Source organism: Chinchilla lanigera, unplaced genomic scaffold (genome assembly GCF_000276665.1).
Source record: "Chinchilla lanigera isolate Chin_1 unplaced genomic scaffold, ChiLan1.0 scaffold00094, whole genome shotgun sequence".
In the NCBI taxonomy this organism is placed as follows: Eukaryota; Metazoa; Chordata; class Mammalia; order Rodentia; family Chinchillidae; genus Chinchilla; species Chinchilla lanigera.
In genome coordinates, this window is record NW_004955495.1 from 5,829,971 (window position 1) to 5,845,950 (window position 15,980).

The following is a 15,980-nucleotide window of genomic DNA, read 5'->3' on the forward strand; positions in this document are numbered from 1 at the left end:
CGTGCGGGGCCGGGGTCAAAGGGCGCGGCGTGGCGCCTGCGCACAAACGCGCAGACGGCACGATGGCGGTGAGCGCGCGGCTGGACGTGGGGGCTGGCGGAGCGGAGGGGCCGGGGGCACGTGGGGACGCGGGGCCAGATGACTAGGAGGCGGAGGAACGTGGGAGCCTGGGAACTGCAGAGCGGGAGGAGATAGGGAGGCTCGAAGACGGGGTGCGGAGCGGGAGAAATATCTAGTGGGCAGGAAGCTGCAGGCCAGGAGAAGGGGCACTGTAGACCCGTGGGGTGTTGCAGACGGAGGGTGCAGGAGGACATGTGGCCGAGGGACTGCGGGCCCTGGAGACGGAGGCTGTGTGCCAGGGGCACATGCGGGGCAGCCGACCAGGGAGACGGGCTGCAGCTCCTGTGTGGGGACGGGGCAGCTGCGGACCTGTGAGACCTGGTGGCCGGAGAATGCGGAGCCCGAGGTGGCCCCGCTCCCCACGTCATGTGCGGTGCTTTCCCGCAGGACAAAGAGAAAAAGAAGAAGGAGAGCATCTTGGACCTGTCCAAATACATTGACAAGACGATCCGGGTGAAGTTCCAGGGGGGCCGCGAAGGTGAGGCGCCCTCCCTTAACGACGCAAATAAAATAAGTAAAAGCAGCGACGAGGGGGAGACCGTGCATAGCTGCAGATTCTTTGTTTTTTGTTTTTTTTGTTGTGTTGTTTTGGGTTTTTTTTGTTTTGTTTTGTTTTGTTTTCGGTACCAGGAATCAAACTCACGACGTCGCGCTTGTCAGGCAGGTGCTGTGCCGCTGAGCTAAATCCCCAGCCCTGGTTGCGGATGTTTTAGGTGCTCAACAGGAGGCCTGTAGCCGGGCGTGGTGGCGCACACCTGTAATCTCAGCACTCGGGAGGCTGAGACAGGAGGATCGTGGCGAGTTTGAGACCAGCCGGGGCTACAGAGTGAGCTCAAGGCCAGCCTGAGCTGCATAGCGAGACCCAGTCTCAGAAAGACAAAAAAAAAAAAAAAATAGAAAGCACCTTGTGCCATCCTCCTATTATCACTGGGAGATAGGAACTGGCCTTCCTATATTTCAGGTGGGGAAACTGAGGCAAGGAGAGGAGACCAGATGTAACCAGGAAGAGAGCTGTCCTGTCTCTGCAGCTCCCCTCGCCTGGAGCTGCCCCAGGTCCTCACTGATTTCTTGCTTTCCTTACATTGTTGTTTTTTCTTGTTTTCTTTTTATGTATGTGGTACAGGGAATTGAACTCAGGACTTTGTGCTTGCCAGGCAGGCGCTGTACCACTGAGCTGTATTCCCAGCCTTTTGATTTTTTTGGCAACAGACTCTCTGTGTAACCCAGGCTGGCCTCAAACTCAAAGTGATCCACCTGCCTCAGTCTCCTGAGTGCTGGGATTACAGGCATGCACCACCACACCCAGCTCAACTTCCTTTACATTAGGTCTCTGGCATGGTGGGCACTGGGCCAGATGGTTCACTTGCATGGGGCATCGTGGGCACTGCAGAGTGCTAAGCAGCATCCCTGGCCTCTACCCCCTCCACACCAGGAACCACCTCCAGTCATGACAGTGCAGTGTCCCCAGACACTTCTCAGTGTCCCCTGGGGTACAGGATCACCCATAGTTGGGAACCACTAACTCTATGGCTGATCTCTATTAGTGCCCTGAGAAACTTGTTAAAATGGAATCTCCTTAACTGGGCCTGTCATCCCAGCATTCTGGGAGGCTGAGGCAGGAGGATCTCAAGGTTGATCCCCACCTGGACAAATTAGCGAGTTTACGAGACCCTGTCTCAAAGTAGTAAAGGGCTGGAAGGTAATTCAGAGGTAGCGTAATGATCCTGGGTTCAGTCCCCAGTACGGAAAAAAAATATCCTTTCTCCTGTTTACACCGGTCTTGGCTCCCTGGTGTTCTGGAGTATAATCAGAACTTCTTTACCTCTAAGTGAGGCATGGAACTCTTGACTGTCACATGTGTGATGGCACCCGAGGCTCCTAGCCGCACCTACTCTTTAATGTGATGCCTAAGGCTGTGTCTGACTTCCGTGGAATCTGATGAGAGGGCCGCTTTCAGGGCGGGTGGCCTGGTGGTGAGAGCAGCAGCCTATGCTGGCTGTGGGTTCTGTCCAGACCATGAGGGTTAGGACCCAGCTCCTCCACACACCAGCCGTGGGACTTGAGCGTTTAGCTACCATTGCTGAGCATCAGTTTCCTTCTGTGTCATGTGGCAGTAACTCCGCCTACTTCTCTGGGTCGCACTGGGAAGGGAAGGGGTGAAAGCAACACCACACAGCAGCAAGCACACCAGCAGCACTTCGTTCATTCAGCAGCCTCTCTGGTGATCAGGTTTTTGTTTTTTTTTTTGTTTGGGTTTTTTTGTTTGGTTGGTTTTGTGTTTTGAGACAAGGCCCCGCTATGTAATTCAAGCTTCAATTCACTTTTCGCCCAGGCTGATCTCGAAGTCATGGCAGTCCTCCTGCCTCAGCCTCCCAAGTGCTGAGGTTATAGGTATGCATTACCATGCCTGGTCAGCTTTTTCTTTTTGAGAGAGAGATCCAGGCTCCTGTTTCCCCGAGATGGGGACTGGTGGGTGGCATCGGTCCTGAAGGCCCGGTGCCTGCCTAACCACGTAGGTACAAGGCCCACGGTGACATTTGAACATAAACATTTGCTCCATCTGCACCATGCTGGCTCCTGGGCATGTAGGATGTGTGAACAAGATGTGATTCCTGCTCTTCGGGGAGGTCGTGTTGTTTTGTGCCTTGCTTAGTAAGTGTCTGCCCCTGTAGCAGGTTCTACAATACTGACTTGTGCCTTACAAGATCTGTAGGCTAATGGCCTGGCACCGTGGGCCCACTGTCCCCCTAAGGCTGTAATAGAGGGCGCTGTCTCAGGCCCGTCAGCTGAGGCTCCAGCCTTGAGCTCACCAGTTCCTGATAGAACCCTGTTCCTTACACTTGTAGGGCTGAGCTCCTGTCTTCCCCCTGTGCTGGTTTGGGGACACTCGCTTCTGCCTCGGGGCCCTGTCACGTGCCAGCGGGCTGCTGCGCTGGCGAGAACGAAGCACACATTATCTGCGTGGTGCTGGGGTTGAACCCAGGCCCTTCACTCTGAGCTCCATCCCCAGCCCTTTTTATTTTCAATTTTTTTTATTTTGAAACAGGATCTCACTAAGTTGCCCAGGCAGTGCTCAAACTTGGAATCTTCCTGCCTCAGCCTCAGAGAGTGCTGAAATGACAACTATGCAACCGCACCCAGCCGTCACCTCCCTTAGATTGACACAGAGCCTCTCATCAGGGACCTGAATTACAGCTCAGAGGTTCTTGTCATTGGCACGGGACCTAAGCTTGGGAGCGACACCCGCACTCAGGCCCGGCTTACCCAGTGTGCTCGCCCCTCCTGCAGACCTGCCTGTGGCCTTGGCCAGGCCGTGCCCGAGTGGGGTACTGCGCTTGACGCTGTCCGTGAGCCCGTGGGACACAGACCTCAGAGGGAGCCTCAGAGCCAGGTGTAGGCGGGCAGGAAGTCCGCTCCCAGGGGTGAAGGGAAGGACAGGCGGTGGCAGATGTGCTCAGGTCCACGTGGTCTCGGTCTCCTCAGCTCAGCCATGGCAGCCACAGACTCCACAAGCGAACGAGCGAGGCTGTGTGCCAGTGACACATCTACGGAAGGCGTGGCCAGGTGTGACCTGAGGGCCTGTGTGGCCTGGCCCTCGCCTCCGTCAAGGAGCTGTCACCTAGGACCTCGAGGCTGCAGGAGCGGAGGAGCCTGGGAGGGGAGGGCACGCAGCTGCAGACGGGGCTCTGTGTGGCCAGTGAGGGGCATTTCTTGGAGAGCCACTGAGGACCCTCATGCAACAGGGACCTTGCTGGGCACTAGGTTTTGTGGGGATCAGGCACAGGCGGCCTCAGACGCAGAAGTGGACACCGTAGTGCCCGGAGCCAGGTGTGCCTGGCCACCGCAAGTGTTCTGCTGCTGAGCTGCGCCCCCAGCCCCCAGCTGCTTTGTAATCGAGGTGAAATTCACGACGTAAAATTAATAGTTTTTAAACGTCGTGTTCCAGGGCATTAAGTAAGTCACCTCACAGCGGCCGCCATCACCACCTCCCATGGCCGGAACCTTCTCATCTCTCAAACTGTCTGCACTAAGTCCCAGCCCAGGAACCCCTAAGTCCACTTCCTGTCCCTGGTGTCGCCTGTCCTGGGCGTTTCCTGCCCTTGGAGCCCGCGCTGTGCGTCCTCTGTGCCTGGCCTCTCTTGCCGAGAATGGCATCCACAAGGTCTGTCCACCCTGTGGCAAGTGTTCTTTTTCTTTTTTATTATTTTTTTTGTCTTTTTGAGACAGGGTCTCGCTATGCAGTTCAGGCTGGCCTTGAGCTTACTTTGTAGCCCAGGCTGGTCTCAAACTCGCAACAATTCTCCTGCCTCAGCCTCCCAAGTGCTGGGATTACAGGCCTGTGCCACCACGCCCAGTGAGTGTTAGCCTTTTGAAATTTGTTTTTAACGGACACATGATCCTTATCCATAGTTGTGGGGTCCGCACGGTACCCTGATCGTGTGCGCATTGTGTACTGAGCAGACGGGGTAACGAGCATGTCGGCCTGTCACGCGCCCGCAGTTTTCTGTGATGGGAACGTTGCGCATCTGCCGGCGATCCTGAGATCCACAGTAAGCCTTTGTTGCCTGTGGTCATCCTGCTGAGCTGCAGAGCCTCAAGCCTGCAGCTGTGACTTCGTACCCATCACCACCCTCTCGCCTCCCCGCTCCCCTCCTGCCGGTCCCCAGCAGCGACCGCTGCTGCCTGCTTTGGAACAGCTCACAAGATGAGAATGGTTTTTATCACTTATTTTTTTTCTTTGGTTTTCTGAGGCAGGGTCTGAACTCTCAGTGATCCTTCTGCCTCAGCCTCCCAAGTGCTGGGGTTACAGGTGCGCACCAATATGCCCTGCTGGGTTTTTATACTACCCTTTTTTTTACACTTTTTGAATCATTGAAGAAGCCTAAAGAAGATCTCGTGTCAGCATTCACATGTCAGCGTCCACACATAAAGTTTTATTGGCACACAGCCCACCGTGCCCTGATGTCTCCTTCACGTCCTCCTCCACGCCACCAAGGCCCCGCCGGGCAGTGACAGAGCCCGGTACACTGGCCACCGGGCCGCTGCTGAGGACGTGTGCTGAGCCTGTTGCATCCAGCCCGGGGGGCCCTCAGGCCCCACCCTGGGGGCAGGTGCTGACCTCAGGCCTCTCCCTTCCCTTCTCTTCCCGGTGCTTTCTCCAAGCCAGTGGAATCCTGAAGGGCTTCGACCCACTGCTCAACCTCGTGCTGGACGGGACCATCGAGTACATGCGAGGTGAGCTGGGCCCCGCCCGTCCCTCTCCAGCCCCCTCTGCTGCCTCCAGGGACACCGGTGCCTGTGATCAGATGGCAGCGGGGGGTGGGCCCCCCACCCTGACCCTGGTCCTGGGCCGCTGGCGCAGCCGGAGATCCCACCCTCTAGGACTCGGGAGGTGCAGCCCTGTCTGCGGGCCTCTCCGCCCCCTTCTTTGCACCCGCACTGGCCGTGGAGCCCAGGGCCTCTGGCTGAGTTGCACAAGCTGGGCTCAGGCTTGCAGTCGTCCTGCCTCAGCCTCCCAGAGTGCAGGGATGACAGGCGCCCACCTCTTACCAATCTTGAAGCACGGTGAGGTCTTCGGGGTGTGCCCAGCGTGGTTACAGAGAGCTGTGCTTGCGGGCTCCTCTCTGTGGCCCCCTTCTGCTTGTTCACCCAGCCCCGCAACCTGGCACCCCTTGCTTCTCCCGCCTCGGGAGCCCCCACCCCTGTCCCTGCCGCTGCCGTCAGCCTCTGCCCCCAGCTCAGCCCTCTGAGCCTTTTCGGGCGCCAGGCGGGAGAGGAGGCAGGGTCTGGCCGCTGGGTCTCACCCATGCGGCTGGAACTCGGCCTGACGTCCTGGAAAGTTCAGCAGCTGAGCACGCCCCAGGCAGGGGCCTGGTGGGGTTTGGGGCTCGGGGTGCCAGCCCCCTTGGCAGCCGCCTCTCCCAGCCCAGGGTCCCTGGGAAGACACGGGAGTCCCCTGAGCCCCGCAGTGGTGGCCGTCCCCTCTTACAGGGACAGCCCCACACCCCGGTGCTGTAGTGTCACCCTGGCCACCAGGTCCTGGAGCCACTGCGCCTCACAGGAGGGGTGTGAGCTCGGGGGGGGGGGAGAGCTGGGTCCGAGCCACGTCCGGGCTCCAGCGTCAGACTCCAGGCCACCGGCCCTGGGCTGCTCGCAGCACCTTGTGCCGGTGATGGAGGTGTTTAATTGCCTGTCAGCTCACAGGAGCCTGACTGCAGCTTGCTGTCCCTCACCATAGGATAGCGTCACCTATAACGGGGTACGCGTTTTCCGTCAGGGAGCCCGGGGGTCTCAGAGTCCAGGGGTCTGGTTTGCTGTCTCTGTGCGGGCCGTGGTCCCAGAGTCCCTGTCAGCTCGGGTTCCGGTGACCCCGATGAGTTCCGGAGCCAGGGCACCCCGAGTCCCCAGGCAGAAAGCATCCCTGGAGGAAGCCGAGGCCTCCGCGCCCCGCACTGCGCTCAGCGCCCCTGTGCCCCGCAGACCCGGATGACCAGTACAAGCTGACGGAGGACACGCGGCAGCTGGGGCTGGTGGTGTGCCGCGGCACGTCAGTGGTGCTCATCTGCCCGCAGGACGGCATGGAGGCCATCCCCAACCCCTTCATCCAGCAGCAGGACGCCTAGCCGCTGACCCCCGACCCCTGCCCTTTTGTATAGGTTGAATTTTTGTTTTCTTAATAAAACTGCAAACCCAAAGCATTTGCACCGGCACCTTGCTTTTCCGGTTGGGTCCCCAGGAAGCGTGGGTCTCCCCGGCGCTCAGCTCAGCCCCCGGGGTTGTGGCGCGCCGGCCACAGTCTGAGCTGGGAACAGGAAAGAGTTACCGGGTGACCCAGGCGTGCAAGGGGCAGGGCCAGGTGGGCCAGGAGCTTTCGTCCAAGGGGACTTAGCCAGCTCCCCATCTCGCCCCACACAGCCAGGTCCCAGCGTCCTTGGTCCCGCCTGGTGTGAGCCCACCGAGACCTTCCCCCGGCCCTTCCTGGCACCCGTGTGGCCCTGGTAGGACGCTGACCGCGGAGCAGGTGCAGCGGTCCTCGCAGGAGGCCGGCAGGGCCGACGCCGCCTTCTGGCGTGAGGTTGTCCAGGGAGGACCCAGGCTCCGCTGCACATCTCACAGCTGGGGTGGGGCACCGGGGAAGCAGGCTGGGTGGGAAGGGAGCTCAGCCCCGGACCCAGGGAAACAAGCCCAGGGCTTGAGGCTTCTCAGGATCGGGGGCCTCATCCCTCCCCCTGCCGTCTGCCTGGGCCCGCCTCACGCCTCGTCATCAGGGGCCTCACTGGGGCGCTGGTCCCTAGGGGTCACGGCCCCCAAGGGAGGGCAGCCCAGTGCCGTGACATTCAACCCGGTGAGCTGCCCACCCCAGGCCCCTTTCCCGGTGGGGGACCAGGACCAGAGAGGAGCCGAGCATGTCGGGACCGAGAGCCAGAGCACTCGAGCTGGCGGCCCCAGGAGTTTGCACCCGGACCCATTGTGCCCCGGCCCGGGGTAGCAGCAGCTCGGGCGGCCTGGGGGCCCTGCCCCCGGGGAGAAAGCAGAACTTCCTGCCTCTGGGGCCAGTCAGACCCCTTGGAGCACCTGGGCACAGCATGCAGGCAGGGGGGACCCCAGCTTTTCACATAGAGATGCAAGGCTTATTCCTGTACCCCTCAAAACAGCGCCCAGACTGCACTGCACCCACTCCAGGACCCCCCAGCGAGCCAGTGAAGGCAGGAGCCACCCTCTGTACAAGTCCTTGGTTCCTGGCTCCTCCCACCACTCGCTGTGAGGCGTAGGCTGTCTCCCAGCCTCTCTGAGCCAGCTCCCTCTCGGGTCAGGAAGAGGCACAGGATGTGCACGCTGCGCGTGGCCCTTGGCCTAAGAGTACCAGCTCTGTGCCCAAGCCCAGAGACACCCAAGCGGCATGAGGCCCAGACACATCCACTTCCCAGCACTAAGACCACACTCCTCGGAAAAGGGCCTAATAGGACCAGGTACAGTGATGCGTGCCTGTCACCCAGCACGCTGGGAGGCTGAGGCAGGAGGATCACAAGTTTCAGCCCTGCCTGGGCAACTCTGCCTTAGCAAGACCAGTCTCAAAATAAAAAACTAAAAGGCCACAGAGGAGCCAGAAGTAGCTCAGTGGTAGAACACTTGCCTACCATAGGCAAGGTCCTGGGTTCAAACCCCAGTACTGCAAAAAACATTTTTTTATGCCACTACATTTTAGGGATTTTGGAGCTGGAGATTTAGCTCAGCGGCACAGCACCTGCCTGGCAAGCGCAAGTTTGTAAGTTTGATTCCCGGTACCAGAGAAAAACAAAAAAAAAAAGGGGGGGCAGGGGGCTGGGGATTTAGCTCAGCAGCACAGAGCCTGCCCGGCAAGCAGGAGGTAGTGAGTTTGATTCCCGGTACCAGGGAAAAAAAAAAAAAATTTTGTGTGGGGGGGTATTTTTTAATTAATTAATTTGGGTTTTTTGAGACAGGGTCTCACTATGTGGCCCAGGCTGGCCTCAAACTCACAGCAGTCCTCCTGCCTCAGCCTCCCAAATGCTGGGATTACATGACTGCACCATCACACCTGGCTTGGGGATGTTTGTTATGCAGCAGTAGATCAAGAAACTTGCCGACAGACGCCTATGGCAAATTACCAAATGATGAGGCGAGTTTAGCACAGTAAAATGTACAGTATAATACCATTCATTCCATATGTTTAAGAATGATTTCTAAAAGATTGTATTTTCTTTTTTGTGTGTGAGACAGGGTCTCGCTATGTAGTTCAGGCTGGCCTTGAACTCACTATGTAGCCCAGATCGGCCTCAAACTTGGGGTGATCCTCCTGCCTCAGCCTCCCGAGTGCTGGGATCATAGGTGTGCACCACCACACCTGACTCAAAAGATTGTATTTCCTGTGCATTTACATGTGCCAAGGAAAGATCTAGAGGAATCTGGGCCCTCTGGGATTAAAGATTCTGGTCAACAGGGGTGTTAGCCAGTTCTGAGAGTTTTAATATTTTAAAAGAAGAAATTTAATATTTAATGTTTTACCTTTAATATTACATTGAAAATTTAATATTTTACAAGGAGTCAGAGAAGAGAAAGGAGAGGGAACTGGAGATTTAGACAAGGAGAGGCGGAAGGGGGCGGGGACTCTGGGAGGGGGCCAGGGAGGGAAACGAGGGCACAGAGGCGCCGGCGACATCGGATCCCTCAGTCTCTGCAGCTGCTATAAATCCCGGCCTGCCCTGTCCCCAGGCCGCGCCATGCTGATCCCAGCCCGGGTTCCACCTTGCAGCTCCGTGCAGGGACTGCGGCCACCACGCCGGGACCCCGGCCTGTGCACGTGCACACCGTCGCCAGGGCCTCAGCCTCTGGGTGCTGGCCGAGCAGCCTCGGGTCCCCTTGGAGGAGGCCAGAGGTCCCTGAAGACCGCAGGCTGAAGTGGACAGAGTCCAGTGTGACCCCAGATCTGGTAGAGACCCCCAGGACACCACTTCCCCACAGGTTCTGGAAGCTTCCAAAGGTGGACACCGCCGTCTTAACATTGCTGACGGTCAGCGCTTTGCCTCCATGCCCAGCTGGCGGCCTCAGAATAGCTTTGTTCCCCTAACCCTGCCCCAAGCCCTCTGGAGGGATCTTTGTTATCAACCCCATTTGCAGATGAGGCTGCTGAGGCCCAGAGAGGTCAAGCAAGCTTCCTAGGGCCACACAGCCTGAACTGGCACAGAGATGGAGTGGGCTGTCCCAGCACCTCCACGCCCACCCTTCCCTGCTCCAGCCACCAGGGCTCCTGCCACCCCCGCCCTCTTGCTGCAGAAAGTGGGGTGCAGGGAAGGATGGGAAGGAGACACTCAGAGGAGAGAGGGCAGGAGGGGGAGAGGAAGAAACAGAAGAGTCAAGAGCTGGGACAGAGAAGTCACCTTGCCTCACGCCACCGGTGAGTCCCTTCCTGCCTCTCCTGGCCCTGCAGCTGCCTTGGAAGGACCCAAAAGGACCTGCACTACGTGGTGTAGTGTGGGACCCCCACTGCACCCCTGCAGCCAGGGAAGGCGGCTGCCCCTTCCCCAGCCTCAGTTTCCTGGTCAGTGAGATGGGAGAAGAACGTGGCGCAACCAAGCACATAAAGAGAAGCAGGTTCATAGAGGAGCAGCTTCTGCCCAGGCCTGGGACACTCACCTGTCATTCCGGTGTGCTGGGAGGCTGAGGCAGGAGGATGGTAAGTTCAAGCCCAGTCTGGACAACTTGGTGACTTAGCAAGATCCTGTCTCAAAATTAAAAAGGGCTGGGGATGGAGCTCAGCGTGAAGGCCCTGGGTTCAACCCACAGCACTGCAAAAACAACAAAGCGGGTTGGGGGGTTACAAACAAGAAGGGCTTTGAGATCTGAGGTGGTGGACTAGGGGCCGCCCCCCTATCCTGCCTACCGCCCAGGCTCCAAATCTCCCCAAGGCCTGCTGTCCCCCTGCCCACTCCCCACCAGGCTAGTGGCCTTGTAAGCTCAGGGTGGGGGTCTGCATCTGCAAATGTCGGCCTGGCCTGGTCCCCCCTGCTGAGGCTGCTGACACACCTCCTATTCAGGTCCCAGCAGCGAGCTGCCTGCCCACTGCTCCCTGCTCCTGGGCCTGGCAGGTGCAGCTCACTCCAGCCAGCAGGGGGCAGGATTCTCCCAGGAACAAGGTCCTGGGGCCACCAGGTCTCCCGTGACACGCAGAGGACAACGCAGCTGTGAGCTCCAGGGCAAAGGGATGGAACAGGGCCCACCCAAGGGGTCTGGAGACAAGGTGCCAGGTAGGCAGAAACCAAATGCCAAACCGGACACCATGGCACAGGCCTGTCATCCCAGCTCCTCAGGAGGCTGAGGCTGTAGGATCTCCAGTTTGAGGCCAGCCTGGGCAATTTAGCAAGAAATCTTATGTCAAAATAAAATAAAAAGGATGGAGTGTGGCTTGGTGATAAGCATTTGCCTAGCATGTGCCAGGCCCTGGGTTTTAGACCACAAAAATAAAATAAAATAAAATAGAATTGATCCGGAAGCTTTTAAGGAACACATTACACCGTCTACCCCAGTTCTTCCAGAAACTAGCGGAGGCGGGAACACTTCCCAACTAGTTTTCAGAAGGCAGTGTAGCCTCACCAGGCAAAAATACAGAAAAAGGAAACCACTGGCCAATATTGCTCACCAGCATAAATACGAAAGTCCTTCTTGAAATACTAGCAAATTGAATCCATTCGTCTACACAGAGGATTAAAATAAAGGCACATCTGCATTTCTACTGCAGAGGCTGAGGCAGGAGAATCGTGAGCTCTAGCCCAGCCTGGGGAATTTAGAGATTTGGTGACACTCTGTCTCAAAACAAAAAATTAAAAAGGGCTGGTGATGCAGCTCAGTGCAAAGGCCCTGGGTTCCATCCCCAGTACTGCAGAGGGGAAGGGAATATCACCAGCTACAATAAGTGGACCTTTTCAGGAGGCTGAAGCAGAAGGCTCACCATGAGTTGGAGGCCGGCCTGGGCTACACAGCAAGACCCTGTCTCAAAACAAACAAGAAATGGACCTTGTGATTATTTGTTCATTTTCTTGAGACAGGATAGTACTGCTGTGTAGTTCAGGCTGGAGTATCACATGATACTCCAGGCTAGTCTTGAACTCACAATCCTCCTGCCTCAGCCTCCCAATTGGTGGGGTTACAAACATGTGTCACATGCCCAGCAAATGAACTTTGTTTAGATCCAGATTTGAACAAAGTGTTAAAAAAATTCATAAGATAATCAGGGAAAATAGGTAACAGCTGGATATTTAAGACTATTAAGGAATTACTATAAATACATTAAAGGACAGCAATGGGCTGGCCAGTTATGCCTTTTTAAAGTCCTGCTTTAGCCATGCAGTGTTTACTGGTGGTGTGTGACTGATCACCGAGCCTGGGGTTGACTCACCCCGGTCTGTTGGGGAGAGCGGGAGAGACTGATTTGGCCAGGGGTGGGGGCCATGCCTTGTGGGTGGGTACGTGGGCTTTGACCTATGATTCGCTTTTGTTTGTATTTGAAATTTTCTGTAATAAAAAATTAACAGCTGGGTGTGATAGCGCATGCCTGTAATCCCAGCACTCGGCAGGCTGAGGCAGGGGGATCATTGTGAGTGCGAGACCAGCCTGGGCTACAAAGTGAGCTCAAGGCCAGCCTGAACTGCAATAGCAAGACCCTGTCTCAGAAAGACCAAAACAAAAACAAAAACAAAAACAAACAAACAAACAAACAACAAAAAAAAAAACCACCTAACAGAAGCAAGAGATCCCTTCACAATCCTCCAGGGGCTGTTAATATGTGTTAGGGGAGAGACTTGTTTAGTTTTGTTTTGTTTTGGTACTGGAGAATGAACCCAGGGCCTTCACACTGAGCTCCATCCTCAGCCCTTTCTTATTTTTATTTTAAGATAGGGTCTCAGTAAGTCACTCAGTTTCCCAGGCTGGGCTTGAACTTGGAATCTTCCTGCCTCGGCCTGCCAGAGGGCTGGGACGACAGGTATGCGGCACTGTGCCTGCCGGCCCTCCTCTCCTCTTGAGCCTACAGGGTATGTGCTTCTGGGCCCTGACCCCCTCTGGGCTGCCTTGCAGTGCTGACTGTGGGAGCCTCCCTCACCCCACCCTGTGACAGCAGGGGCTGAGTGGGAACACAGTATCCTGCATGTCTTGCCCTGGGCCTGGCATTGCGCAAAGAGCAACTCTGGAAACCGTCCTAGCAAATCTCATGGTTGTTGGCCGAGTGTCAGGCAGCCTTCTAAATATTCTATGCACTCAATCCTCTGACTGCCGCAGGGAGAGATACTGGGGGTCAGAGAGGTTGGTCACTAGCCTAAGGCCACACAGCGACTGCCAGCCACACCTGAGCCAGGCCCAGACCTCTGGAGCCCGAGCACCCAACTATTCTGCCTGCTTCCCTCTTAGGGACCTGGGTCTGTCCCCCAGTCACCGCGGGGAATGCGCTCTTCGGAGCTCCTGCCCCCACAACCTCCCTCCCAGGCTGTGACAGCCGTACCTGATCCCTGCACACACGTCATGCTAGAGAGACAGGGCGAGGGGGAGGGCATCTAATTTTAGAAATAATTATGCCATATCCAGGCCCCAACTGGGGGACTCAGGACAGGAGAGCCCCCACCAGGCATCCCCCTCACCCCTTCCCAGAGGGCCTTGCAGGGCTCCCCAGCCCCTCCTCAGTCAGGGTCACCTCCCTGCCCCCAGGACGCCCACAGCTTCCCCAGCTGGAGCCGCTCTTTCCTCCCAGGTGGTCCATTTCCATGGCAACGGCCCCATCACAGGTGGTCTGTCTCCAGGGCAACCAGGTACCCAGGAGGCTGTGACCCAGCCTGCAACCCCCTCCCACGCTCTCTCCCCCACCCCATCAAGGCAGCTCTTGGAGAGGAGCCCAGGGGACCCTGCTGGAATGCTGGTCCCAGAGAGGGCAAGGAAGAGCCCAGGGTCACCCAGCAGCACCTTCCTTGTCCTGCCTGAGCAAGGTCCTCACCCAGCTCAGGTGCAGTCCCTGTCCTCTGCTGACTTCCACTGGGGGCCGGAAGAGAGAGGCTCTGGCCAAGGAAAGAAAGGTGAGTGGCACACACCAGTCCTCTGGGAGGCTGAGGCAGGAGGATTGCAAGTTTGAGCCCAGCCTGGGCAACACAGCAACTTAGCAAGATCTTGTCTCACAAAAAAAAAAAAAAAAAACAGGCTGGGGATGGAGCTCAGCCCAAAGGCCCTGTGTTCTACCCCCAGTACTGCAGAAAAGAAAGGAAAGAAGGAAGGAAAGAAGAGAAGAGAGGGAAGGCTAGATGGAGGGAGAGAAGAAGGAGGGGACGTAAGGTCATGGTTTCAGGCTGCCAACACTTCCAGGGAGGGACGGCAGCCCCCAGCGGCTCCCACATTGGGAACAAAGGGGCCCCCCCGAACGCCACACGTCACCCATTCATTTGTTCACCGCTATGTATTAGATGCTGACGATGGGGGGGGGCAGGAGAGGCAGGAATGAAAGGGGAGGGCAGAGATAAACAAGATAAATCAGCAAATTACAGAATAGCTCAGGAAATTGCTGCGGAGGCTGGGAAGGAGGGACAGAAGGCGCCAGTGGTGGCAGGATGAGTCAAGGGGAAGGGAGGCACCCCCGCCCCCAGCTGCGGGAACAGCCTGTGCAAAGGCCCTGAGCCTCGTCCTGGCCTCCAGCCACTTCCGGAGGACAGAGGCACGGGGTGCCCTAGCCTGCCTTTCTGTCACTGAGGGCACAGTATGTAGTCCTGGGAGACAGAAACACTTCCTTTTTTTTTTTTTTTTTTTTTTTTTTGAGACAAAGTCTTGCTATGTAGCCTAGGCTGGCTTTGAACTTGCAGCAGTCCTCCCACCTCAGCCTCCTGCATGCAGGATTGCAGGTATGCACCACGAGGCCTGCCTGAGATGGGAAACTCTCCTAATCACCCATTTCACAGATATGGACACTGAGTCTAGAGGGGACCTATCCCCCGATGGTCACAGGCCAGGATGCAGGAGGACCTAGACTTAATCCTAGGTGATTTGCTGATGTCCCTCACATTCCTTGGAGAAGCCCCCTGGTCCCCAGCTTAGATTAGCCACCTGGTAAATCTGTTACCCTTCCTACTCTTTTATGCTGTGTCACAGATCTGCCACCCTGTCCCTCGCTTGGTACACAGTAGGCACTCAATGAACTCCTTTTCCCAAGAGCCCAGAGGCAGAAATCAGAGCCTCAAGGGCTCAGAGAGGGGAAGTGACCTCCCTGAGGTCACACAGCACTTCAGCACTGCACCCTGGAGAGAGGGCTCACGTCCTTGTCCTAGACCTCCCTTCCGTGGCCACCCCAGGAAGCCACCCACCCCACATCTGGCCCCATGGGGGCCCTGACCTTCGGCCTCCTGGAGTGCAGTTTCTGGGCCTCTGGCCAATGCGACAGTCTGGGAACGGAGCCGGCTTGAGTCACAGGTGGCAGAGCGGATGCCAAGCCACTGCCAAAGCCGCGGAGGACACAGAGGGCGGGGAGGACAGGGGTGGGGCAGGGTGGGCAGCGCAGGGTGACGAGCAGGCTCCGGCAGCGGGGCCCACAGCTCACCCCTCAGCGGGGACACTCAGCCTCTGAGCCTCTCTCCGCTCAGCAGCGGAGCCACACAAGGGCAGAGAGCAGGCCCCGCCAGGGACAGCTGCTGTCCAGGCTGATGCCCGCTAGGCCGTCACAGCCTCCTGGCCCAGGTGTGAATGGGCACCTGGGGATGGCGCTGTGCAGCTGCCTTCCACCAAGGGGGCCCTGAGCCCCCTCCTGTCGTGAGGTGCCTGAGCCTGGGAACACCCGTGGCTCCCTAAACTGCACATAAAAGACTCCTGCTAAAGCCAGGCATAGTGAAACACTCCTGCCATCCCACCGCTCTGGGATGCTGAGGCGGGAGGACTACAAGTTTCAGGCCAGCCTGGGAAACTTAGCAAGACCTCATCTTAAAATGTAAAACAAATTTAACAAGGTCTGTGGATGTCGCTCAATGCAAAGGCCCAGGGTTCCCCTCACTACTGCAAGAAGGAAAAAAAAAAAAAAAGAAGTGTAAACAGGATCCTGAGGGTAATAGGGAGCCAAGGGAGGTTCTGGAGCCCAGAGGTTAAGCTACCCACCTCCCTGGCTGCCTGAGCACCGGAACCTGCAGACCCTGGAGGTCCAGCCTTTCGGGGCCAGAGGAAGTGGCCAGTTCCAGACCTGCCCACCCCGCGCCCACCCTGTCCTCTCCTCCCCCGCAGTCTATGGGGCACGGGTAGCGGGTGAGGTGGGGATGGGGGGAGGGAGGGGAGGGGGAGGGGTGTCCGGTCCTGGGACAGATACGGCACGGTGGCCTGGCTGCGTCCCCACC

At 57.4% G+C, this 15,980-nt stretch overlaps 1 protein-coding gene across 1 annotated transcript; it reads left to right on the plus strand.

Moving 5' to 3' along the window:
- The first annotated feature begins 5 nt into the window (after nucleotides 1-5).
- Nucleotides 6-6,815, plus strand: Lsm7 (LSM7 homolog, U6 small nuclear RNA and mRNA degradation associated). The gene is made up of 4 exons (XM_005405905.2): nucleotides 6-68; nucleotides 508-598; nucleotides 5,284-5,355; nucleotides 6,601-6,815. The coding sequence occupies exons 1-4, from the start codon at nucleotides 63-65 to the stop codon at nucleotides 6,741-6,743; spliced, it is 312 nt and encodes a 103-aa protein (XP_005405962.1). The 5' UTR covers nucleotides 6-62; the 3' UTR covers nucleotides 6,744-6,815.
- Nucleotides 6,816-15,980: the final 9,165 nt, after the last annotated feature.

Coding starts and splice junctions, on each gene's coding strand:
- Lsm7 (XM_005405905.2), top strand. Junction 599..5,283: donor GTTCCAGGGGGGCCGCGAAG/GTGAGGCGCCCT, acceptor GCTTTCTCCAAG/CCAGTGGAATCCTGAAGGGC. Junction 5,356..6,600: donor GACCATCGAGTACATGCGAG/GTGAGCTGGGCC, acceptor TGTGCCCCGCAG/ACCCGGATGACCAGTACAAG.